Source organism: Sus scrofa, chromosome 14, assembly GCF_054392235.1.
Source record: "Sus scrofa isolate SSC_HxYL_T2T_F1_AM1 chromosome 14, Sscrofa_HxYL_maternal_Yorkshire_Landrace_v2.0, whole genome shotgun sequence".
Classification (NCBI taxonomy): Eukaryota; Metazoa; Chordata; class Mammalia; order Artiodactyla; family Suidae; genus Sus; species Sus scrofa.
Window position 1 is genome coordinate 83,011,634 of NC_139396.1, and position 21,397 is coordinate 83,033,030.

Genomic DNA, 21,397 nt, shown 5'->3' on the forward strand with positions numbered 1-21,397 from the left:
GAATTTTCCAAAGATCTAGAACAAGCTACTTTACAATCAGTATGGAAATATACAAGACCCCAAATTGCCAAAGCAATCCTGAGAAGTAAAAATGAAGCTAATCAGGCTCCCTGACTTTGGTCTATACTACAAAGCTACAATCATCCACAAAGGATGGTACTGCGTCAAAAAACAGAAATGAATATCAATGGAACAGGATAGAAAGCCCAGAAATAAACCCATGCACCTATGGTCAACTAATCTATGACAAAGTAGGCAAGAAAACACAATGGGAAAAGACAATCTCTTCAATAAGTGGTTCTTGGAAAACTGGATAACTACATGCAAAAGAAGGAAATTAGAACATTCTCTAACACCATACACAAAAATAAACTCAAAAATGGATTATAGACCTAAATGTAAGACTGGATATTATAAAACTTCTAGAGAAAAATGTAGGTCGAATACTCTCTAAATAAACCACAAAAATATCTTCTCAGGTTTACCTCCTAGAGTAATGACAATAAAAACAAAAATAAACAAATGGGACCTAGTTAAAAGTTTTTGCACAGCAAAGGAAACCATAAACAAAATGAAAAGACAACCCACAGAATGGGAGAAAATAATTGCAAATGAAGATACTGACAAGGGATTAATCTCCAAAATATATAAACACCTCCTATACCTTGATAATAACAACAAAAAAAAAATCAAAAAATGGGCAGAAGATCTCAACAGATATTTCTCCAAAGAGACATACAGATGGCCAAAAACACATGAAACATGCTCAACGTCATTAATTATTAAGGAAATGCAAATCAAAACTATTATGAGGTAGGACATAATGGCACCAGTCGAACAGCCATCATCAAAAAGTCTACAAACAATAAATGCTGGAGAGAGTGGAGAAAAAGGAACCTTCTTACATTGTTGATGTGAATGTAAACTGGTGCAAGCACTATGGAAAACAGTATGGAGGGCCCTCAAAAAAACTAAAAATAACACTACCATATGATCCAACTATCCCACTCCTGGCCATCTACCTGGAGAAAACCATGACTCAAAAAGATACATGGACCCTAATGTTCACTGCAGCACCATATACAATAGTCAACATGTGGAAGCAACCTAAATGTCCATCAACAGAGGAGTGGATTAAGATGTGCTACAGGAGTTCCTGTCGTGGCTCAGTGGTTAACAAATCCGACTAGGAACCATGAGGTTGCGGGTTTGATCCCTGGCCTTGCTCAGTGGGTTAAGAATCTGGCATTGCTGTGAGCTGTGGTGTAGGTCGCAGATGTGGCTCAGATCTGGTGTTGCTGTGGCTCTGGTATAGGCCAGTGGCTACAGCTCCAATTAGACCCCTAGCCTGGGAACCTCCATATGCCACAAGTGTGGCCCTAAAAAAAAAAAAAAGAATATGTGATACATATATACAATGGAATATTACTCAGCCATTAAAAAGAATGAAATAACGCCATTTTCAGCAACATGCATGGACCTAGATATTATCGTTCTAAGTGAAGCTGATCATACAATGAGACACAAACATATGATATCACTTATATGTTGAATCTAAAAAAAGTGATAGTGATGAACTTATTTACAAAACAAAAACAGACTGACAGACTTCGAAAAGAAACCAAAGGGAAAAGGTGGAGGGAGTGATAAATTCGGAATTTATGTACTTTCCATAAAGTAGATAATTAACAAGGACCTACTGTGAAACTCCTATACGGGGAAAAAATAACCTATACGGGGAAAGAATCTGAAGAAATGGGATATATGTATATGTATATCTGAATTACTTTGCTGTACACCTAAAACTAACACAACACTGTAAATAAATTATACTCACATAAAATACAAATTAAATTTAAAAAAGAAAAAATATGTATGCAACGGCCTTGAATAGACATTTTAAATGTATAAATCATGAAATGATTTTCAGTATCATTAGTCATTAAGGAAAAGCAAATCAAAACCACAATGAGGTACCACTTTACTCACACTAGGATGACTATGATAAAAAATAAATAAAAAATAGATTTGGGCCAGAATTAGAAAATCTAGAAACATCATACACTTTTGGTGGAACTGAAAAATGGTTCAAGATACTGTGCAGAACAGTTTGGCTATTCCTCCAGAAGTTAAATATAAAATTTCCATATGAGCCAGAAATTTCATTTAACCCCCAAACAATAATTAAAAAACAGAAAACAGTAAGAAAGTACAACAAACCCAATGAAGGGGGAAAATCTTTCTAGAGTTACCATATTACTGTTTACCAGTGGTCACCAGCATGCAACCCAAAGAACCACAAAGCACACAAAGAAACAGGAAAATATGTAAAAGAGAAAAATGGATAAATAGAATCTGTCCCTGCAACAGACTTAATGACAGATAAATCAAAGACTTTAAAACAACCATATTACCAATGCTCAAAGAATTTAAGGAAAATGTAAACAAAGACATGAACATGATGTGTGAACAAAATGGAAATAAGAGGAAGCCAGAAAGCCTAAAAAGAAATCAGAAAGAAATTACACAGCTGAAAAATACAATAACTGAGATGAAAAAATCATATGGATATTCCAAGGGAGATTTGAGCTCATAGTAAAAAGAATCAGTGACTGTGAAGATAGGACAATGGAAACAATCAAGGCTCAGGAACAGAAAAAAAATAGACTGAAGAAAAGTGAACAGAGCCTAAGGGACCTGTGAAACACCATCAACTGGAGTGAAATGTACATCATGGGAGTCCCAGAAGAAGAGAGAGAAAAAGGGGCAGAGACCACAGGAATATTTGAAAAATAGTCAAAGAAATAATATTTGAATGATAAGTCCCCAAATTTAATAACAGACATGAACACAAACATCCAAGAAGCTCAACAAATTCCAAGTAAGATGCAATCAGAGACTTCTAGCAAGACACTTGACAACCATACTTTCAAAAGACAAAGAGTGAATCTGTTGTTTCTTTCTCTTTTTTTTTTTCAGCCACACCCATGCAATGTAGAAGTTCCCAAGCCAGGGACTGAACCTGCTCCACAGTAGCCATCTGAGCCACACCAGTGACAACACTGGATCCTTAATCTGCTGAGCCACCAAGGAACTCCACAGTGAATCTTGAAAGCAGAAAGACAGAAGTGACTCATCACATACAAGAGATCATCAATTAATATTATCTTTACTCTTAGAAACTCTGGTGGTCAGAAGACAGTGGGTAAATATATTCAAAAAGATAAATAAACAAAAAAACCCTATCAACTAAGAATACTACATCCAGCAAAACTATCCTTCAAAAAGTCAAGAAGAAACCAAGTTATTTCTAGATAACTAAAAGCTGAGGAAGTTCATGATCACTAGACTTTCCCTGTAAGTACCACTCAAAGTAAAACGAAAGGATGCTAGACAGTAACTTGAAGCTGTACAAATAAAGATTCAATGCAGGGAAATATACAGGTGATTATAGAACTAGTATTACTATAGCAATCCTTTATAACTGTGCTTTATCTTTTCTACACAATTTAGGTGAGTTACACATTTATTGTATGGTTGCACCCACAGCATATCAAAGTTCCTAGGTCAGGGACTGAAGCTGAGCCATGCAGCTGTGGCAACACTTGATCCTTTAACCCACTGCACCTGGCCAGGGTTCAAACCTGCACCTACACAGTGACCCAGGCTGCTGCAGCTGGATTCTTAACTCACTGTGCCACAGTCGGAACTGTGAGTTATATATTTTTAAAATTTAGAATAAAATTAGTAATTAATGTAATTTTGCTCTGTAATTCCATATCTTTTTTTCTACATAATTTGGAGGCTAAGATATTTAAAAGCAGTATTAATTTGTGTTTTGGAGCACATAATGTATAGAGATAAAATTCCCTGAAATCAAAAACCAAAAGGGTTGGGGACAGAGCTGTTAGAGGAGCAGTTTTTTTTCAGTTACTGAAGTCAACCTGCTATATATTCAAATGAGTAACTATAACAAAAGAAAATGAGTTAAAATCTCAATATAAAGAGCAGAGTACTTCATATTAGGATTAAAATGTCAGAATAATGTTCTTTACCAAAACATGCTCATAAAGAATACGGAAAATCTTATTAAGGTACATGCACCCCATGATGCAAAACTCTCAAGCATGCCAAAGAAAGGGACAATTGACTACTGAATAAGAACATATCCTTTTACAAGTCAAGTGGTTTCCAGTTACAATCACTCTCCATTTCTGAGGATGTGGACCCAATGATACAGATGGTCAACTAAGGTACTCAAGCATCAGTCAACTTTGATATCCTTAGAGGGGATACTGGAACCAATTCCTTGCAGATAGCAAGGGATAACTGTATGTGCTTTCTTTTTCCTTCCTACATTTTTTTCTTCCTTCCTTCCTTTCTTTTTCTTCTTCTTTTTTTTTTTTTTAGGGCTGCATGTGTAGCATACGAAATTCCCAGGCTAGGGGTCAGATCGGAAGCTTCAGCTGCCGGCCTACACCACAGCCACAGCAACACGGGATCTGAGGCACATCTGTGACTACACCACAGCTCATGGCAACACCAGATACTTAACCCACTGAGCGAGGCCAGGGATTGAACCGCATCCTCATGGATACTAGTCAGGTTCATTAATGCTGAGCCACAACAGGAACTCCTATACATGCTTTCAGTTAAGTTGAAAGAGAACCTAATCAGAGTTATCAGCTGATAGATCATTATTTTTTCTTTGATAGATCTTTAGTAGCATACAATTCAGAAGAATTCAAAAAGTTAAGATGCATCACTATAACAAAACTCCATTCATTCACATCTATTTATTTATGCAAACAAGTTTATCATTGCTTACATCCATGAAACTGAACTTTAAACAGAGTTTCTATTACTAATTACTATTTCTCTCTCATAATTCTCATTCACTGATAACACGGATTCTAAAAAACCATCCAACTATTTCTGTAAGATGCATTTCCAATAAAATTTTACTTTTATGTTTAATATTTATTTATAAATATTTGAAATACATTTGCTTTGATTAGTTAAAGTAATACAAGTTTTACCATGACAGGAAATTTTTTAAGCAACACTTAAAATATCAATTTAGTCTTATATTTTTACTATAGAAAAGTGTGACAAGGTGATTGATAAAATAGCTCCAATTTTAAAAAAAACATGAAGCAGAATTTCGTGTGTGTCCCACAGTATTCTATCAGTGCAACCATCTCCCACTTCCATCCCACTGAGAGTAGCTCCTTTGTAAGGATGTATACTTCATTTTTCTTAGAACCTAGAGTACACAGCAAAGAGCAGAGTAGATTCTCATATGTAACTGCTGAACAAATAACTGAATTAAATTAAATAAACAGTAATTATAAGGAGAGATTTATTTATTGATAAAATTAGCTGAAGAGTTGATTTCTTATACTTTAAACATCAGCACAAAATATTTCTGAGAAAACTGGAGAATTTAAAGATGAAAAATAGGAGTTCCTGTTGTGGCTCAGTGGGTTACAAACCTGACTAGTATCCATGAACATGTGGGTTTGATCCCTGGTCTTGCTCAGTAGGTTAAAGATACAGCATTGCTGTGAGCTGTGATGTAGGTCACAGACAGAGCTCAGGTCCAGCATTGCTGTGGCTGTGGTGCAGGCTGGCAGCTGCAGCTCCAATTTGACCCCTAGCCTGGGTATTTCCATATGACACAAGTGTGGCTCTGAAAAGCAATAAATGAATAAATAAGAAAAACAGGGAGTTACCTGCTGGCTCAGTGGGTTAAGAATCCGGTGCTGTCCCACTGCTGTGGCTTGGGTCACTACTGTGGTGTGGGTTTGATCCCTGGCCTGGAAACTCCAGCATGCCACAGGTACAACCAAAAAGCAAAACAAAACAAAATATCTCCTTCTGAAGATGAAAAATAATTCTAATTTAAAGTGAAAAAATAACCGTCTTAGCCTGAGCTCTTGAGGATTCTCTGGATTCAGTAATGACTTCTTGGTATTTGGGGTTTTTTTTGTTCTCTTTTTTTGGTTTTATTTTTTACTTTTGTCTTTTTGTCTTTTTAGGGCCACACCAAAGGCATATGGAGGTTCCCAGGCTAGGGGTCTAATTGGAGCTACAGCTGCCAGCCTACACCAGAGCCACAGCAATGCCAGATCTGAGCCACATCTGCAACCTACACCACAGCTCACAGCAACACTGGATCAATTAACCCACTGAGCAAAGCCAGGGATCAAGCCCGCAACTTCATGGTTCCTAGTGGGATTTGTTTCCACTGCACCATGAAGGGAACTCCAGATTTGTTTTTTATATTGCTTGCTTTGCAACTTCATTTTTTCGGTTTTGATTTTTTTTTTATTTGCTGACTTTCATTCTTTTTTTTTTTTTAATTTATTTTTTTCCCACTGTACAGCAGGGGGATCAAGTTATCCTTACATGTATACATTTTTCCCCCACCCTTTGTTCTGTTGCAATATGAGTATCTAGACATAGTTCTCAATTCTGCTCAGCAGGATCTCCTTGTAAATCTATTCTAAGTTGTGTCTGATAAGCCCAAGCTCCCGATCCCTTCCCACTCCCTCCCTCTCCCATCAGGCAGCCACAAGTCTATTTTCCAAGTCCATAATTTTCTTTTCTGTGGAGATGTTCATTTGTGCTGGATATTATATTCCAGTTATAAGTGATATCATATGGTATTTGTCTTTGTCTTTCTTCCACATAGGAAGAGAAGAGATAAAACTCACTGTACGCAGACGACATGGTACTATACATAGAAAACCCTAAGGACTCAACCCCAAAACTACCTGAACTGATTAATAAATTCAGCAAAGTAGCAGGCTATAAGATTAACATTCAGAAGTCAGTGGCATTTCTGTATACCAGCAATGAAATATTAGAAAAGGAATACAAAAATACAATACCTTTTAAAATTGCTTTGCAACTTTGTAACACCCTAATTTTGTATATGAATATCCTAGTTACTTGAGAATGTCTTCAAGTACATTACAGGACTTTGTAAATAAGTAAGACTGTATTTAGTTTAGTGGGCAAACTATACACTTGACAAGGGAAGGAGATCAAGATAGCAGACTGCATGGAACTCACCCCCCCCCACAAATACATTAAAAATACAGCTATTTGTAGAACAATTTTCACTTAAAACTAACTTAAGACTGGCTGAAAGAAGTCTATACAACCAAGGATGTAAGAAAGACCCAACAGAATCAGGTAGGAAGTTATGAGAAGTGATCAGGTTGGGACCTGTGCCCCTGAGAGAGGACCCAGAAGAAAAGGAAGATTACACAGGCAGAGACCCTCCCTGGGGAGCAGGTGGTCGGGCGAAATATTCAATGTCCCAGCCCTGGGGTCAAAACACAGGGAAGACAAGTCCCTTGGCTGGTTTGAAGGCTAGGAAGATTAACAGGAAGGTTATAGGAAGCCTGAATTTCACCACTGAAGAGCACACACATGCTTGCTTGCACAATCAAGGCAGAGCAGAGAGATTGTAAACTGCACAAATGGCTGACTTGTTTCCTGTGACTACACTAGCAGCCGTCCAAGTCTAATCCCAGAGAAGCCTCAAGCCCCACTTGTGTCACAATGCAGTTACATACTGTCCAGCTATGTAAAACAGGGGGGGTTCAATTCCGACACGGCATCTGAGCAGAGCAAAGGCAGCCACTATAGCACTTACGTAGTAAGCAGGCCCTATGTGCCCTGAACTATAGCTCCACACCAGAGCAAGGGAAGCAGAGTCTGAGGGGAAAGCCCAGCTGTGAGGGAAAAAGGAGGCTCAGACTTGAGGCAGCACCTGAGCAAAGTGGGAGCAGGCACTGAGAGCACTTACACAGGTACCACATCAGAAGCAGTCCAGATCTCTGCCCCAGCAGGACCACCTTGCCCAAGCCAAGTGTCCGACCTTGCTCTAGAATGCTCCCCTCTGGAGTAAAGATGTCAGTGCAGGGAAGGGTGAGAGCACATACTTAAAGTGAATGGGGCCAGCTTGGACCTGACCCTCAAGGTTTTTAGTCTAGCAACACCAGACTCACTCCCATCCCTAAGAGGGCAGAGACAGCCACTGAACAGAGGGGAAGCCTGAGCTTATACCAGAATCCAGCCCTAGTCGTTCTGTCTCCAGTAACACCTACTACTGATAGTAGTAGCCGCCAAGCCACCCTGAGGAAAGACAGGACTTGTGTTCAGATTAAATCTAGCTCTCCCACTAAAGCCAATGGGAACATACAGACTATATAGGGAAGTTCCCACATTAAGAACTCCCCTTCAGAATTCCAACCGGTAACTGTCACCTATTTCATAGAGACAAAGAAGTTTAAGCAAAATGAGAAGAGAGAATTTGTCTCAATTGAAAGAGAAAGAGGAAACCCCTGAAAAAAAAAACTAATGAAACAGATAAAAGCAATTTGCTAAAGACTATGAAGCATTAGTAATAAGAATAATAAAATGGCAATAAGTACATAACTCTCAATAATTACTTGAAAAGTCAGTGGCCTAAATGCTGCAATGAAAAGACATGTTGTGACTGATTAAATTAAAAAACAAGACCAAGAAAAATACTGCTTACAAGAAACTCACTTCAGAACTAAAGACATACAGACTGAAAGTGAGGGTATGGAACAGTCATGCAAACAGAAACAACAGGAAATCAGTGGTAGCAATACTCATATCACACAAAATAGATTTAGAACAAAATCTTTTAAAAAGACAAAGGGCATTATATAATGATAAAGGGATCAATACAAGAAGAGAATAATTACACGTGTTAATATATATGCACCCAATATGGGAGTACCTAAATACATAAAGCAAATATTAACAGATAGAAAGGATAAATTGACAGTAACACAATAGTAAGAGACTTTAACACTCCACTTACATCAATGGACAGTTGACACAGACAGAAAATCAATAAGGAAATACTGGCCTTAAATGACACATTAGACCAAATAGACTTCATAGATGTATAAAGAACATTCCATGCAAAAGCAGCAGAATACACATTCTTTTCAGGTATACATTGAACATTCTCCAGGATAGATCACATCCTAGGACACACACACACACAAAAGCCTTGGTAAACTTAAGAAAACTGAAATCATATCAAGTATCTTTTCTGACCACAATTCTATGAGATTAGGAATCAACTACAAGAAAAAAACTGCAAAACAAAACACAGAAACGTGTGAAGGCTAAACAATATTCTACTCAACAACCAATGGATTGCTAAAGAAATCAAAGAGGAAATTTAAAAAGACCTAGAGAGGAGTTCCCGTCGTGGCACAGTGGTTAACGAATCCGACTAGGAACCATGAGGTTGCGGGTTCGGTCCCTGCCCTTGCTCAGTGAGTTAACGATCCGGAGTTGCCATGAGCTGTGGTGTAGGTTGCAGACGCAGCTTGGATCCCGTGTTGCTGTGGCTCTGGCGTAGGCCAGTGGCTACAGCTCTGATTCGACCCCTAGCCTGGGAACCTCCATATGCCACGGGAGCGGCCCAAAGAAATAGCAAAAAGACAAAAAAAAAAAAAAAAAAAAGACCTAGAGAAAATGAAGATGAAAACACAATGTCTCAAAATCTATAGAACACAGAAAAAGCAGTTCTAAGAGGGGAGTTTGTATCAATACAAGCTTACCCTAGGAAACAAGAAAAACCTCAAATCAACAACCTAACCTTATACATAAAAGAACTAGAAAAAGAAGAACTAAACCCAAAGTTAGTAGAAGGAAAGAAATCATAAAGATCAAAGCAGAAATAAAAGAGAGGCAAAGAAAACAATTAAAAAGAGCAATGAAAATATGAGCTCATTCTTTAAAAAGATAAACAAAATTTATAAACCTTTAGCCAAATCAAGAAAAAAAGAGAGAAGGACCAAATCAATAAAATCATAAATGAAAAGTAAGTTTCAACTGGTGCCACAGAAATACAAAGAATCTACTAGTAGTAAGAGACTACTATGAATAACTACATGCCAATAAAACGAACAATCTGAAAGAAATGGACAAATTCAAAAAAAGAACAATCTCCCAAGACTGTACTAGTATGAACAAAAAAAATGAAAAGACCAATTACCATTAATGAAACTGAATCAGTAATAATAATAAAAAAGAAAAACCTCCCAACAAAAAAAGTCCAAGACAAGATGACTTCACAGGTAAACTTTATCAAATATTTAGAGAAGAGTTAACACCTATATTTCTGAAACTGTTCCAAAAAACGGCAAAAGAAGGAACACTTCCAAAATGATTCCATGAAGCCAGCATCACCCTAATGCCAAAGCCACAAAGAGATACCACAAAAAAAAGAAAATTACAGGCAATATCACTGATGAACATAGATGCAAAAATCCTGAAAAAAAAATTATCAAACTGAATTCAAAAATACTTTAAAAAGACCATACGCCATGATCAAGTGGGATTTATCCCAGGGATGCAAGGATTTTTCAATATCTGCAAATCAATCAGTGTGATATACCACAGTAACAAACTGAAGAATAAAAACTGTATGATCATCTCGATAGGTGCACAAAAAGCTTCTAACAAAATTTATTATCTATTTATAATAAAAAACTCTCCAGAAAGTAACAAAGAGGAAACACACCTCAACATAATAAAGACCATATATGACAGCCCACAATTAATATCACATTCAACAGTGAAAATCTGAAAGCTTACCTTTATGATTAGGATACCCATTCATACCACTTTTATTCAACATGCTATTGGAAGCCCTAGCCACAGAAATTAGAAAAGAAAAAGAAATAAAAAGGATCCAAACTGGGAAAGAAGTAAAACTATCACTTTTCATAGAAGACCTGATGCTATACATAGAAAATCCTAAAGACACCCCTAGAAAACTACTAAAGTTCATCAATGAATTTGGTAATTTGCAGAATATAAAATTAATATTCAGAAATTGGTTGCGTTTCTATACACTAACAATGAAAGATCAGAAAGAGAAATTAAGGAAACAATCCCATTACAACAGAATCAAAAAGATACCTAGAAATAAACCTATCTAAGGAGGTTTACTGGAATAAACCTCCTTTACCTGGAAAGTCATAAGATACTTCATAAGAAAGAAATTGAAGGTGACACAAACAGAAGGAAAAAAATACAATGTTCATGGATTAGAAGAATTAATATTATTAAAATGACCATACTACTCAAGGCAATCTATAGATTCAATACAATTCTATCAAATTATCAATGGTGTTTTTCAAAGAACTAGAACAAAAAATTTTTAAATTTGTATGGAAACACAAAAGACCCTAAATAGTCAAAGCAACCCTGAAAAAGAAAAATGGAGCTGGAGGAATCAGATTCCCTTACTTCAGACTGCACTGCATAATAAAAACTGTATTGTACTGGCACAAAAACAGACACAAAGATCAATGGTAGTGAACAGAGAGACCAGAAATAAATCCACACACCCACACACTTATGGCCAATTAATCTACAACAGAAGAGGCAAGAATATACAAAGAAGAAAAGACAACATCATCAATATGTGGTGCCAGGAAAACTGAAAAGCTACATGGAAAAGAATGAAATTAAAACCTTCACTAACACCATACATAAGATAAACTCAAAACAGATTAAAGATCTAAATATAATATCAGAACCATAAAACTCCTTGAAGAAAGCATAGGGAGAAAACTTTTTTTTTTAGGGCTGTAGGTGTGGCATATGGAAGTTACCAGGCTAGGGGTTGAATCAGAGCTACAGCTGCCGGCCTACACCACAGCCACAGCCATGCCAGATTCACCTACACCACAGCTCATGGCAATGCCGGATCCCTGACCCACTGAGCAAGGCCAGGGATTGAACCCTCATTCTCATGGATACTAGTCAGATTCATTTCTGCTATGCCACAACAGGAATTCAGGGAGAAAACTTTTTGACATAAATTGTAGCTATATATATATTTGGTTGTGTCTCCTAAAGTAAAGGAAACAAAATAAACAAATGGGATCTATTAAAAGCTTTTGCACAGCAAAGGAAGTCATCAAAAAAAAAAAAAGATAACCCCTAAATGGGAGAAAATATTTGCAAATGATACGACCAATAAGGAGTTAATATCCACAATATTTATATACCTCATACAACTCAATAGTAAAGACAACAAACAACCCCATTAAAAACTAGGCAGAAGTCCTGAATAGATATGTTTCCAAAGAAGACACATACATGGCCAATAGGTGTACAAAAAGATGCTGAACATTGTTAATCATTAAATAAATGCAAATTAAAACCACAATGGGATATCTCACAATGGTTATTATCAAAAAGATTACAAATAATAAATAATGTCGAGGATATGGAGAAGAGGGAACCCTCACACATTGTTGGTTGGAATGTAAACTGGGGCAGCCACTGTGGAAAATAAGATGAAGGGTTCTCAAAAAGTAAAAACAGAACTACCATATAATCCAAAAATTCCACTCCTGAGTATATTATCTGGAAAAAAAAATGAGAACACCAATTCAAAAAGATAATGCACCCCAATGTTCATAGCAGCATTACTCATAATAGTCAAGATATGGAAGCAACCTAAGTTCCATCAACAGATGAATGGATAAAGAAGATATGGTGTGTGTAAATATATGTGTGTGTACATATACACACACAGATAGACAGATACACATACACAATGGAATACTACCCAGCCATAAAAAATAATGAAATTTTGCCATGTGTAATAACATGGATAAACTTGGAGGGTATTATGTTAAGTGAAATAAGTCATATAAAGACAAATACCGTAAGACATCACTTATACGTGGAATCTAAACAATAAAACAAACAAGTGAATATAACAAAAAAGAAAACTGACTCACATATAAGAGAACAAACTAGTCCTTACCCATGGGAGAAGGGAGGGGGAGGCGCATAAGAGGGGTAGGGAATATTAAAAGCTATAAACTACTATGAATAAAGTAAATAAGCGACAAGGATATATTGTACAGATAGGGAAAATAGCCAATATTTTATAACAACTATAAATAGAGTTTTATAACCTTTAAAAATTGTGAATCATGATGCTGTATACCTATAACTTACAGAGTATTATACATTAAATATATCTCAATTTTCAAAATCTCAAAAAAAAGAATTGGAAGGAAAAAGTAAACTATCTCGATTTAAAGATCACATGATTTTAAATAGTGTCCTTCTTTTTCTTTAAGGCCTTTATTTGAAAGTCTATTTTGTCTGATATGAGTATTGCAACTCGTGGTTTCCTGTCTCATCCTTTGACATGAAATATCTTTTCCCATGCCCTCACTTTCAATCTATGTATGTCCTTTGCCCTAAGGTGAGTCTCTTGTAGAGAGCATATTGTAGGCTCTTGCTTTTGATATCTTCTTTGGAAAAATACCTATTCAGGTCTTTTGCCCATTTTTAAAGATTATATGATTTTATATACTGAAAATTCTAAACACTCCAAAAAAAACTGTTAGAAATAATCAATGAATTCAGTGACGTTACAAGATATGAAATAAACATACTAAAACAATTGTGTTTCTATACATTAGTTATATGAAAATAAATAAGAAAATAATACCATTAGCAATAAAGTCAAAAACAATAAAATACATAGGAATAAATTTAACCAAGGAGGTAAAAGATCTCCATACTGAAAATTATAAGATATTGATGAAAGTAACCAAACAAGACACAAATAAATGTAAAGGTATTCCAATCCTGTGTTCATTGATTGAAATAATTAATACTGGTAAATGTCCAACTCCATCTACAGACTCAATAAAATACCTATCCTATCAAGATTTTTTTACAAAAGTAGAAAAAAGGAGTTCCCATCGTGGCGCAGTGGTTAACGAATCCGACTAGGAACCATGAGGTTGCGGGTTCGGTCCCTGCCCTTGCTCAGTGGGTTAACGATCTGGCGTTGCTGTGAGCTGTGGTGTAGGTCGCAGACGCGGCTCGGATCCCGCGTTGCTGTGGCTCTGGCATAGGCCGGTGGCTACAGCTCCGATTAGACCCCTAACCTGGGAACCTCCATATGCCGCGGGAGCGGCCCAAGAAATAGCAACAACAGCAACAACAACAACAAAAGACAAAAAAAAAAATAAAATAAATAAAAAAATAAAAAAAAGTAGAAAAAAAAAGTCCTAAAGTGTATATGGAACTACAAAAGACCCCAAAAAGAGCAATTCTGAGAAAGAACAAAGTGAGAGGCATCATGCTCCCTGATTTCAAAGCATGTTAGAAAGCTATAGTAAGTCCTTAAGGCACTAGCCTGCTATGTTCTCCTCTTTGCCTGGCAATTAAAGCTACTTTTTCTGTTTCCTTCATCTCTGTCCCTGTGTTTCTATTTGGTACTGGTGTACAGAGGCAGCTGATATTTTGGCAATAATCATATTTTAATAAAACTGGGGAAAAAAACTGATGTTGGAATTTTGGGGTGAAATAACATAATAGGGAACTCCAGAACATCATCCCTCCAGTAAAGCAACAATTAAACTAGAATCAATTTTTCAGAACTCTGCAATCTAATAAAAAATTTAAAACAAGAGCATTTGTGGTATGGCTTGCTGGTGCCAGAGTGGTCAATACAGACATACCTTGTAGATCTTGTGGGTCAGTTTCAGACCATGGCACTAGAGCGAGTCACATGAATTTTCTGGTTTCCCAGTGCCTATAAAAGTTATGTTTACACTATACTCTAGTCTATTAAGTATGCAATAGTGCTATATCTTTAAAAATATATGTACCTTAATTAAAAATACTTTATTGCTATAAAATGCTAACCATCATCTAAGACTTCAGCAAATAACAATATTTTTGGAATGGTAACATCGAGTCAATGATGATGGACCACCATAACAAATATAACAATGAAAAAGTTTGAAATATTGTGAGAATTACCAAGAAATGAGCAAATTTTGTTGGAAAAATGGTGCAGACTTGCTCAATGCAGGAGTGCCACAAACCTTCAATTTATAAAAAACACAATATCTGCAAAACGCAATAAAACAAAGATATGCCTGTATGTACCTTATTTTCAAAGAACTGTATTTTGATCTGTCTGGGGGCTCTGTGAGGAGAACTCCTATGATTAAATAACAACAAAAAATTATTTTAATAGACAAAGGACTTGAACAGACATTTCTCCAAAGAAAATACATAAATGGCCAGCAAACTTATAGAAATATGCTCAACATCACTCATCATTAGGGAAATAGAAATCAAAACCATAATCAGATACTACTTTATACCAATTATGCTGGCTATGATCAAAAAAGAAAATAACAAGCGCTGGTAAGGAGGTATAGAAATTGGAACCCTTATGCACTGGGTGGGAATATAAAATGGTGTAACTGCTATGGAGAACAGTATGGTAGTTCCTCAAAAAATTGAAAATATAATTACCATATGATCCAGAAATACCACTTATTAGTATTTATCCAAAAGAACTAAAAACAGAGTCTCAAAGAGATATTTGCACACCCATGTTCACAGAAGTACTATGCACAGTAGCCAAAACGCAGAAGCAAATCAAACGTCCATCAACAGATGAATGAACAAACAAAATGTGATATATACACACAATGGAGTATTATTCAACCTTTAAAAAGAACAGAAATTCTGACACACACTACAACATGGATCAAACCTGAGGACATTATGCTAAGTAAAATAAGCCAGTCACAAAAAAACAAGTTGTGTATGATTTCAATTATATGACGTATCAAGAGTAGTCAAACTCATAGAAACAGAAAGTAAAATGGAGGCTGCCACTGGCTAGCGGACAAACGGGAATGAGGAGTTTTTGCGCAATGCCAGATAAAAATGTTTTGGAGGTTGATTGCACATCTGGGTGGATAAACTTAAAACATTACTGAACTGTAAACTTAAAAAGATTAAGATGGTTTAAAAAGGGGAAGGGGTGCCTGCTTTGGCCACTCATATTCAACACTATACTGGAAATTCCAACCAGAGCAAGTAGACAAAATGAATAAAGGCATTCAAACTGAGGAAGAAGTTAAACCATCTCTATTTGCAGATGATATGATTGCATATATTAAAAATCCTAGGAGTTCCCATTGTGGCTCAGTGGTTAACGAATCCACCTAGGAACCAGGAGGTTGCGGGCTCGATCCCTGGCCTTGCTCAATGGGTTAAGGATCCAGCGTTGCTGTGAGCTGTGGTGTACGCTGCAGACATGGCTCGGATCCTGCATTGCTGTGGCTCTGGCATAGGCCGGTGGCTACAGCTCCAATTTGACCCCTGGCCTGGGAACCTCCATATACCGTGGGAGCAGCCCAAGAAATGGCAAAAAGACAAAAGAAAAAAAAAAAAAAATCCTATAGAATCTATAAAGAAAGTATTAGAACTACTGAACAAATTCAGGAAAGTTGCAGGATTCAAGACCAATACTCCAAAATCAGTTCTTTTTCTACATATTATCAATAAGCAAATTAAAAAGGAAATTAAGAAAACAATTCCATTTACAATAGCATCTAAAAGAATAAAATACTTAAGAATACATTTAAACAAGGATATGGAAAATCTGTACAGTGAAAACCATAAATCACTGCTGAGTGGGAAAACATCTCATGTTCATGGATTCTAAGGCTTAAGTCTTAAAATGGCAATATTCTCCAAATCACCGATTCAATGCAATCCTTATCAAAATCTCAACAGCCTTTTTGTGCGAAAACAGAAAAGCTAACATAAAATTCATATGAAAGTGCAAGGGACCTTGCTGAGAAGCAGAGTTTGGAACTTCAAAAGAAGCTAAACAGGAGTTCTCCTGTGGTACAGCAGGTTAAGGATTTGGCACTGTCGCTGCTGTGGCACAGGTTCAATCCCTGGCCCATGAACTTTCTCACACCAAAGGCAAAGCCAAAAAAAAAAAAAAAAAAAAAAGCTAAACACAGATTTATCACATGATCCATCAATTATCAATTTCATTCCTAGGAAAGAACTGAAAATAGGTTTTCAACCAAAAACCTGTACATGAATGCTCCTAGTGGCACTATTCTTGATAACCAAACATGGAATCACCTCCAAATGCCCATCAATTGATGGATAAACAAAAGGCAGTATATACATACAATGGAATATTTATTCAGACATAAAAGGGATGAAGTAATGAGTCTTGAAAACATGATAAGGGAAGAAACTACACACAAAAGGCTACATGACTCCATTTATATAAGCTATTCAGAACAGCCAAATCCATAAACAGGAAACAGATTAGCCATTGCCAGGGGCTGAGGGGAATGGGGCGTAACTGTTTATTAAGGTATGGTACTGTTTATTAAGGATATGGGGCCTCCTTTTGGTGTGATGAAAATACATAAATATTCTGGAAGTGGGTGAGGGTTATGGTTATACAACATCGTGAATATACAAAATGCCACTAAATTCTACACTTTCAAATAGTTGAAATGTGAATTTCATGTTTATGTGTATTTTACCACAATTTAAAAAGTGGAATCCCCCGGTGTTGAAGCGGTTTTAGCTGAACCTCAATCTCTGGCCTAGGAACCTCCACATGCCACGGGAGTGGCCATAAAAAAAAGTAAGGCAGGGGAAATCCCTTGACAGACTCTACAAGGATTTAGATTCTGCCCAGTCACAAAGCCTGATTCATCTTACTAACTACCCTAGGTTGCCGTGGTCTACCCAGACTTGTCCCTTTTTTGAACAACCATGAGTCCTAATACTGGCTCAATTCATTTGAATTGTTTATCCCATATTTTCTTTTGACATCTCTTAACTTCCCTTGGATTGGACAAGAATCATTCACTTTATTCCTGTCATTGGAAGGTTCACAATGTCACCTAATGAAGCCTATCAAAAAACTTTTTTATGTCCCAGTTTCACAACTCAGTATTGATCACAAGATCTGCATTTAACCTACATGGCATCTTTGCCCTACCATTGATCAGCTACTCCGTATCAGAGATTAGCAAACATTTTCTGTAAATAGCCAAGTAGTAAATATTTTAGGCTTGTGAACCACACAGTTTTCTGTCACCACCACAGCTCTAGCCTTGTAATGAGAAATCAGCCACAGCCATAAATGAATGGGCATGGCTATGTGTCAATAAAACATTACAGACACTGAGATCTGAATTTCATACAATTTTCACATCACAGGATATTACTCCTTGTTTCTCAATCTTCTAAAAATTCTTAGTTTGTGATCCATAAAAAAAAAAAAAAAAAAAAAAAAGCAGGCAGCATACTGCATCTGGCCCATGGACTGCAACTTGCTGACTCCTGCTCTTTATTTTCCCTGATGTTAACATAGTTATTTCTACTATTTCATACGAATGTATAGACATTTTATAAATCTCAAAACACCGTTAATGCAAAACTGTGCATAAATTAAACAACTCACCTGGGATGTGATCATTTTCTGCTGGTCTTGGAAGAGTGCAGAGAACTGTGAGAGTACAGCTAAGAAAGAAGAAAAGACCATGAGAGATGTCACCTGCCTAACAAGCTCCACACAGCAGCCAGCAAAATACCTCAGAATGGGAGACACCCTGAGAAGAGGCAGAAAGGATACCAGTGAGGGAAGGAGCACTCCATGTCCATGCATGACTTTGGAATGATTATGTAGTCTCGGATGTGCTAGTTTTCAAATGTAAAAACACTGGTTTTCTGCTAATTTATTAACAAGGTATGCTCTAACAGAGAAAAATGTAAACAACACATTAATTAAACCAATTAGGAAAAGCCAAGGAATGGTACATAATGATTTCCTTAAAACTGATGCTGGGAGTTCCCGTCGTGGCTCAGCAGAAAGGAATCTGATTAGTATCCATGAGGACACAGGTTCAATCCTTAGCCTCATTCAGTGGCTGTGGCTGTGGCATTGGCCAGCAGCTGTAGCTCCAATCTGACCCCTGGCCTGGGAACCTCCATATGCCTCAGGTGCCGCTCTAAAAAGACAAAAACAAAAACAAACAAAAAAATAAAACATGATGCTGATGCAAAAATACTCAGAACAAAAATGTGTAATTTCATTACGAACCAGAGAGTACTCCACAAGGTTCTAAAAAAAGAGATAAGGTGTTTTAAGGGCTGGTCTTTTTTGGAAGGAAAAAAGTTTGCTCCTTACTTGGTCTTAGGTTCTCAAAAGTATTTTTTAATTAAAAAACAAAATTAGTTTTGACTTATTTGTTGTCAAAAAGGAAAAGACCTGCCTGGACCATCAAGAAACTCCATATCTGCTCTTGATTCTGCCATAACAAAATGTATGACTGTAACCGCTTAACAGTTTTAGACCCACTTCCTATCCACCCCATCCCAACTCCATCTTTCAAGTAAATCAGAATTAGACCTGTCTTAAGTCCAAGTCTTAAAGACCTGCCTTGCAGTACCATCTCTGATTCTGTAAGATCAGGATAGAGGAGGCATCAGCATATCTCTAGTGGTAATGTTCTAGATTCTGAGCTGTAGTGCAGTAGCAGCTCAGAATCCAGAAAGAGTGAGATAAAGAATGAAGGAAAGAGGGTAATTCCCTCCCCTGTGGCTGATCAGCACCTCCTTCCACATGATGTCTTCACAACTCCCCAAGAACAGTATCTTCTGTTGCTTTTGTCTTGCCCTCCTATCCCAACCACAGCTTACATCTCTCCTGAAGTTAGCCCAAAACTTCCACCATTACCCAGTCTGTGACAGTTTGGATTTGACAGTGGTTCTGGCAGAAGGACACACATTGCTTCTGGCTGAGCAATAAGAGTCTTTGCTCTTTCCTCCTGGTCTCTGGATCTCTGCAGAGGTCTCAGGAATTCTGCTCCTGGAATCCCCTACCGTCCCTAACAAAAGCTGCTTTGTTGCAGGAAAGTTGGACCTAAACCAGCTTACAGTTAGAATATTCATCCAGGGTCTAAAGCTCCTGGATCTTACTGTCACGTTGAAGCACAAGCAGAACTTCCTGTAAAAGCAAACGGAGGGCACAAGCAAAGCTAGAGGGGGTCAGAAGGACCTGGATACCTGCATTAAAGCGCCAGACTCGCAGGTTCTTTAGGAAGTAATCCCCCAAATGCAATGCTGTATTCAATTCAATATGATTTCCTTGAGGTCCTGAAGCTGCTAACTGCTGTGACTGACTCAGGTTCAGATTTTAGGCTGGGCAGGAACGAGGTATGGGAACTACCCTTGCTCCTGCCCTCGGCCCGTTCGCCACTTTGCATTTCTATCACCTCTCTGAGCCCATCTCACTGTTAAAAAGGGGACGCGACATTAACCACAGGTGGTTGGGAAGATTAAGAGAGATCCTGAGAGGAAAAGAACAAGGTTCTCACAGGGAAAAAAAAAGTGCCTATCTACTGAGCGCCCGAAAGCCAATTTCCGCGCGGTCTTACCGAGGCCTCAGACCACGCAGCACCTTGGATGTGAGAAAATTAAGCTTCACTTGCTAATGAGCGCTGGATGTGCAGATGCTCATCAGGTACACAAAAACGGAGCCGGATTCAGAGCGAGGTGAGGGGACAAAGCCGTTTCCTCCTTCACTTGCCCCTCTCACAGAAACCCGGTTCACCCTGTCCAGCCCTCCCGGGCTGCGCCAGGACCAGGAGTCTCCAGAGGTTCCGGAACCACCTCCTCGCGACGCCCGCCGTAGAACGGGAACAAAAGAGCAAGTGGGGGAGGGGGAGGGGCAGCGCACATGCGCACAAGGCTCAACGAGACAGCCCCGTCCTGTGCCAGATAGCGCATCCCACCCGAGAGCCACCTCAGTTCGAAAAGGCCCTGTGTTTGGGGGCCTAGTGGGGAGACATGCCAGGTTTAGCAAGTAAAGTACAGGTCATGAGACATACTTTTATTTGTTACTCATCTTAAATTATAAGAATGTAAATTACGTCTCTTTCATTAATTATAGTTCCTTGTTTTGCAGAATCCAGTTATAGAATTTCTTCCAGACATCGTTCTTTTATATTGATCCATTTCATTGTAGCATATCTGCTATAGGAGTCACTTCTCATTCTGTTCTTTGTTCATTGGGACATTGATTAATGAGAAAACATACTCAACTTTAGCATTATGAGCAGATATAATGGCATAACAACTCTGGGAATTGCTCTTCAAGTTTGATTTGTTGAAAAGACATACCATCATTCATGGCATAAATTGTCCTTTCCATGCTTCAGGATTACGTTGGAGCTCTGGGATAATGATTTTTTTAATATGTCCACTGACAAAAGGAAAACTTTTGTGTTGAATTTTCCCTTTCCTTTTTAACACTACACATAATTTCACTTGTTCCCGTGCTAGAAGAACAGTTAGTAATATCCACGTAAAAGAAATTATTCAGGAGATGGAACTCATTCCAAAATACAGCCATGGCAAATACAATAATGATTATCCACAAGTCAAAATTTATTTTCCTATTCATAAGTAATGTTTTTCCTTTTTAAGAAAGTCT

General features: G+C 37.5%; 1 protein-coding gene across 9 annotated transcripts in view; it reads right to left on the reverse strand.

Moving 5' to 3' along the window:
• LOC100152623 (zinc finger protein 37A) overlaps positions 1-20,580 on the reverse strand; it is a 130,679-nt gene extending 110,099 nt beyond the window's left edge. For 7 of the 9 annotated variants that reach the window (XM_084996982.1, XM_084996983.1, XM_021072371.2 and 4 more), the window contains exons 1-2: positions 20,340-20,580; positions 18,365-18,423 (exon numbers count right to left, since the gene is read on the reverse strand). In XM_084996982.1, the coding sequence (XP_084853108.1) occupies positions 18,365-18,379 (15 nt within the window). In that variant the 5' untranslated portion in view covers positions 18,380-18,423; positions 20,340-20,580. Of the gene's footprint in view, positions 1-15,006; positions 15,062-18,364; positions 18,424-20,339 lie in introns of all 9 variants that reach the window. The other 2 variants (XM_084996981.1, XM_013983245.3) reach the window with 2 other exon arrangements.
• Between the last annotated feature and the right edge of the window lie 817 nt (positions 20,581-21,397).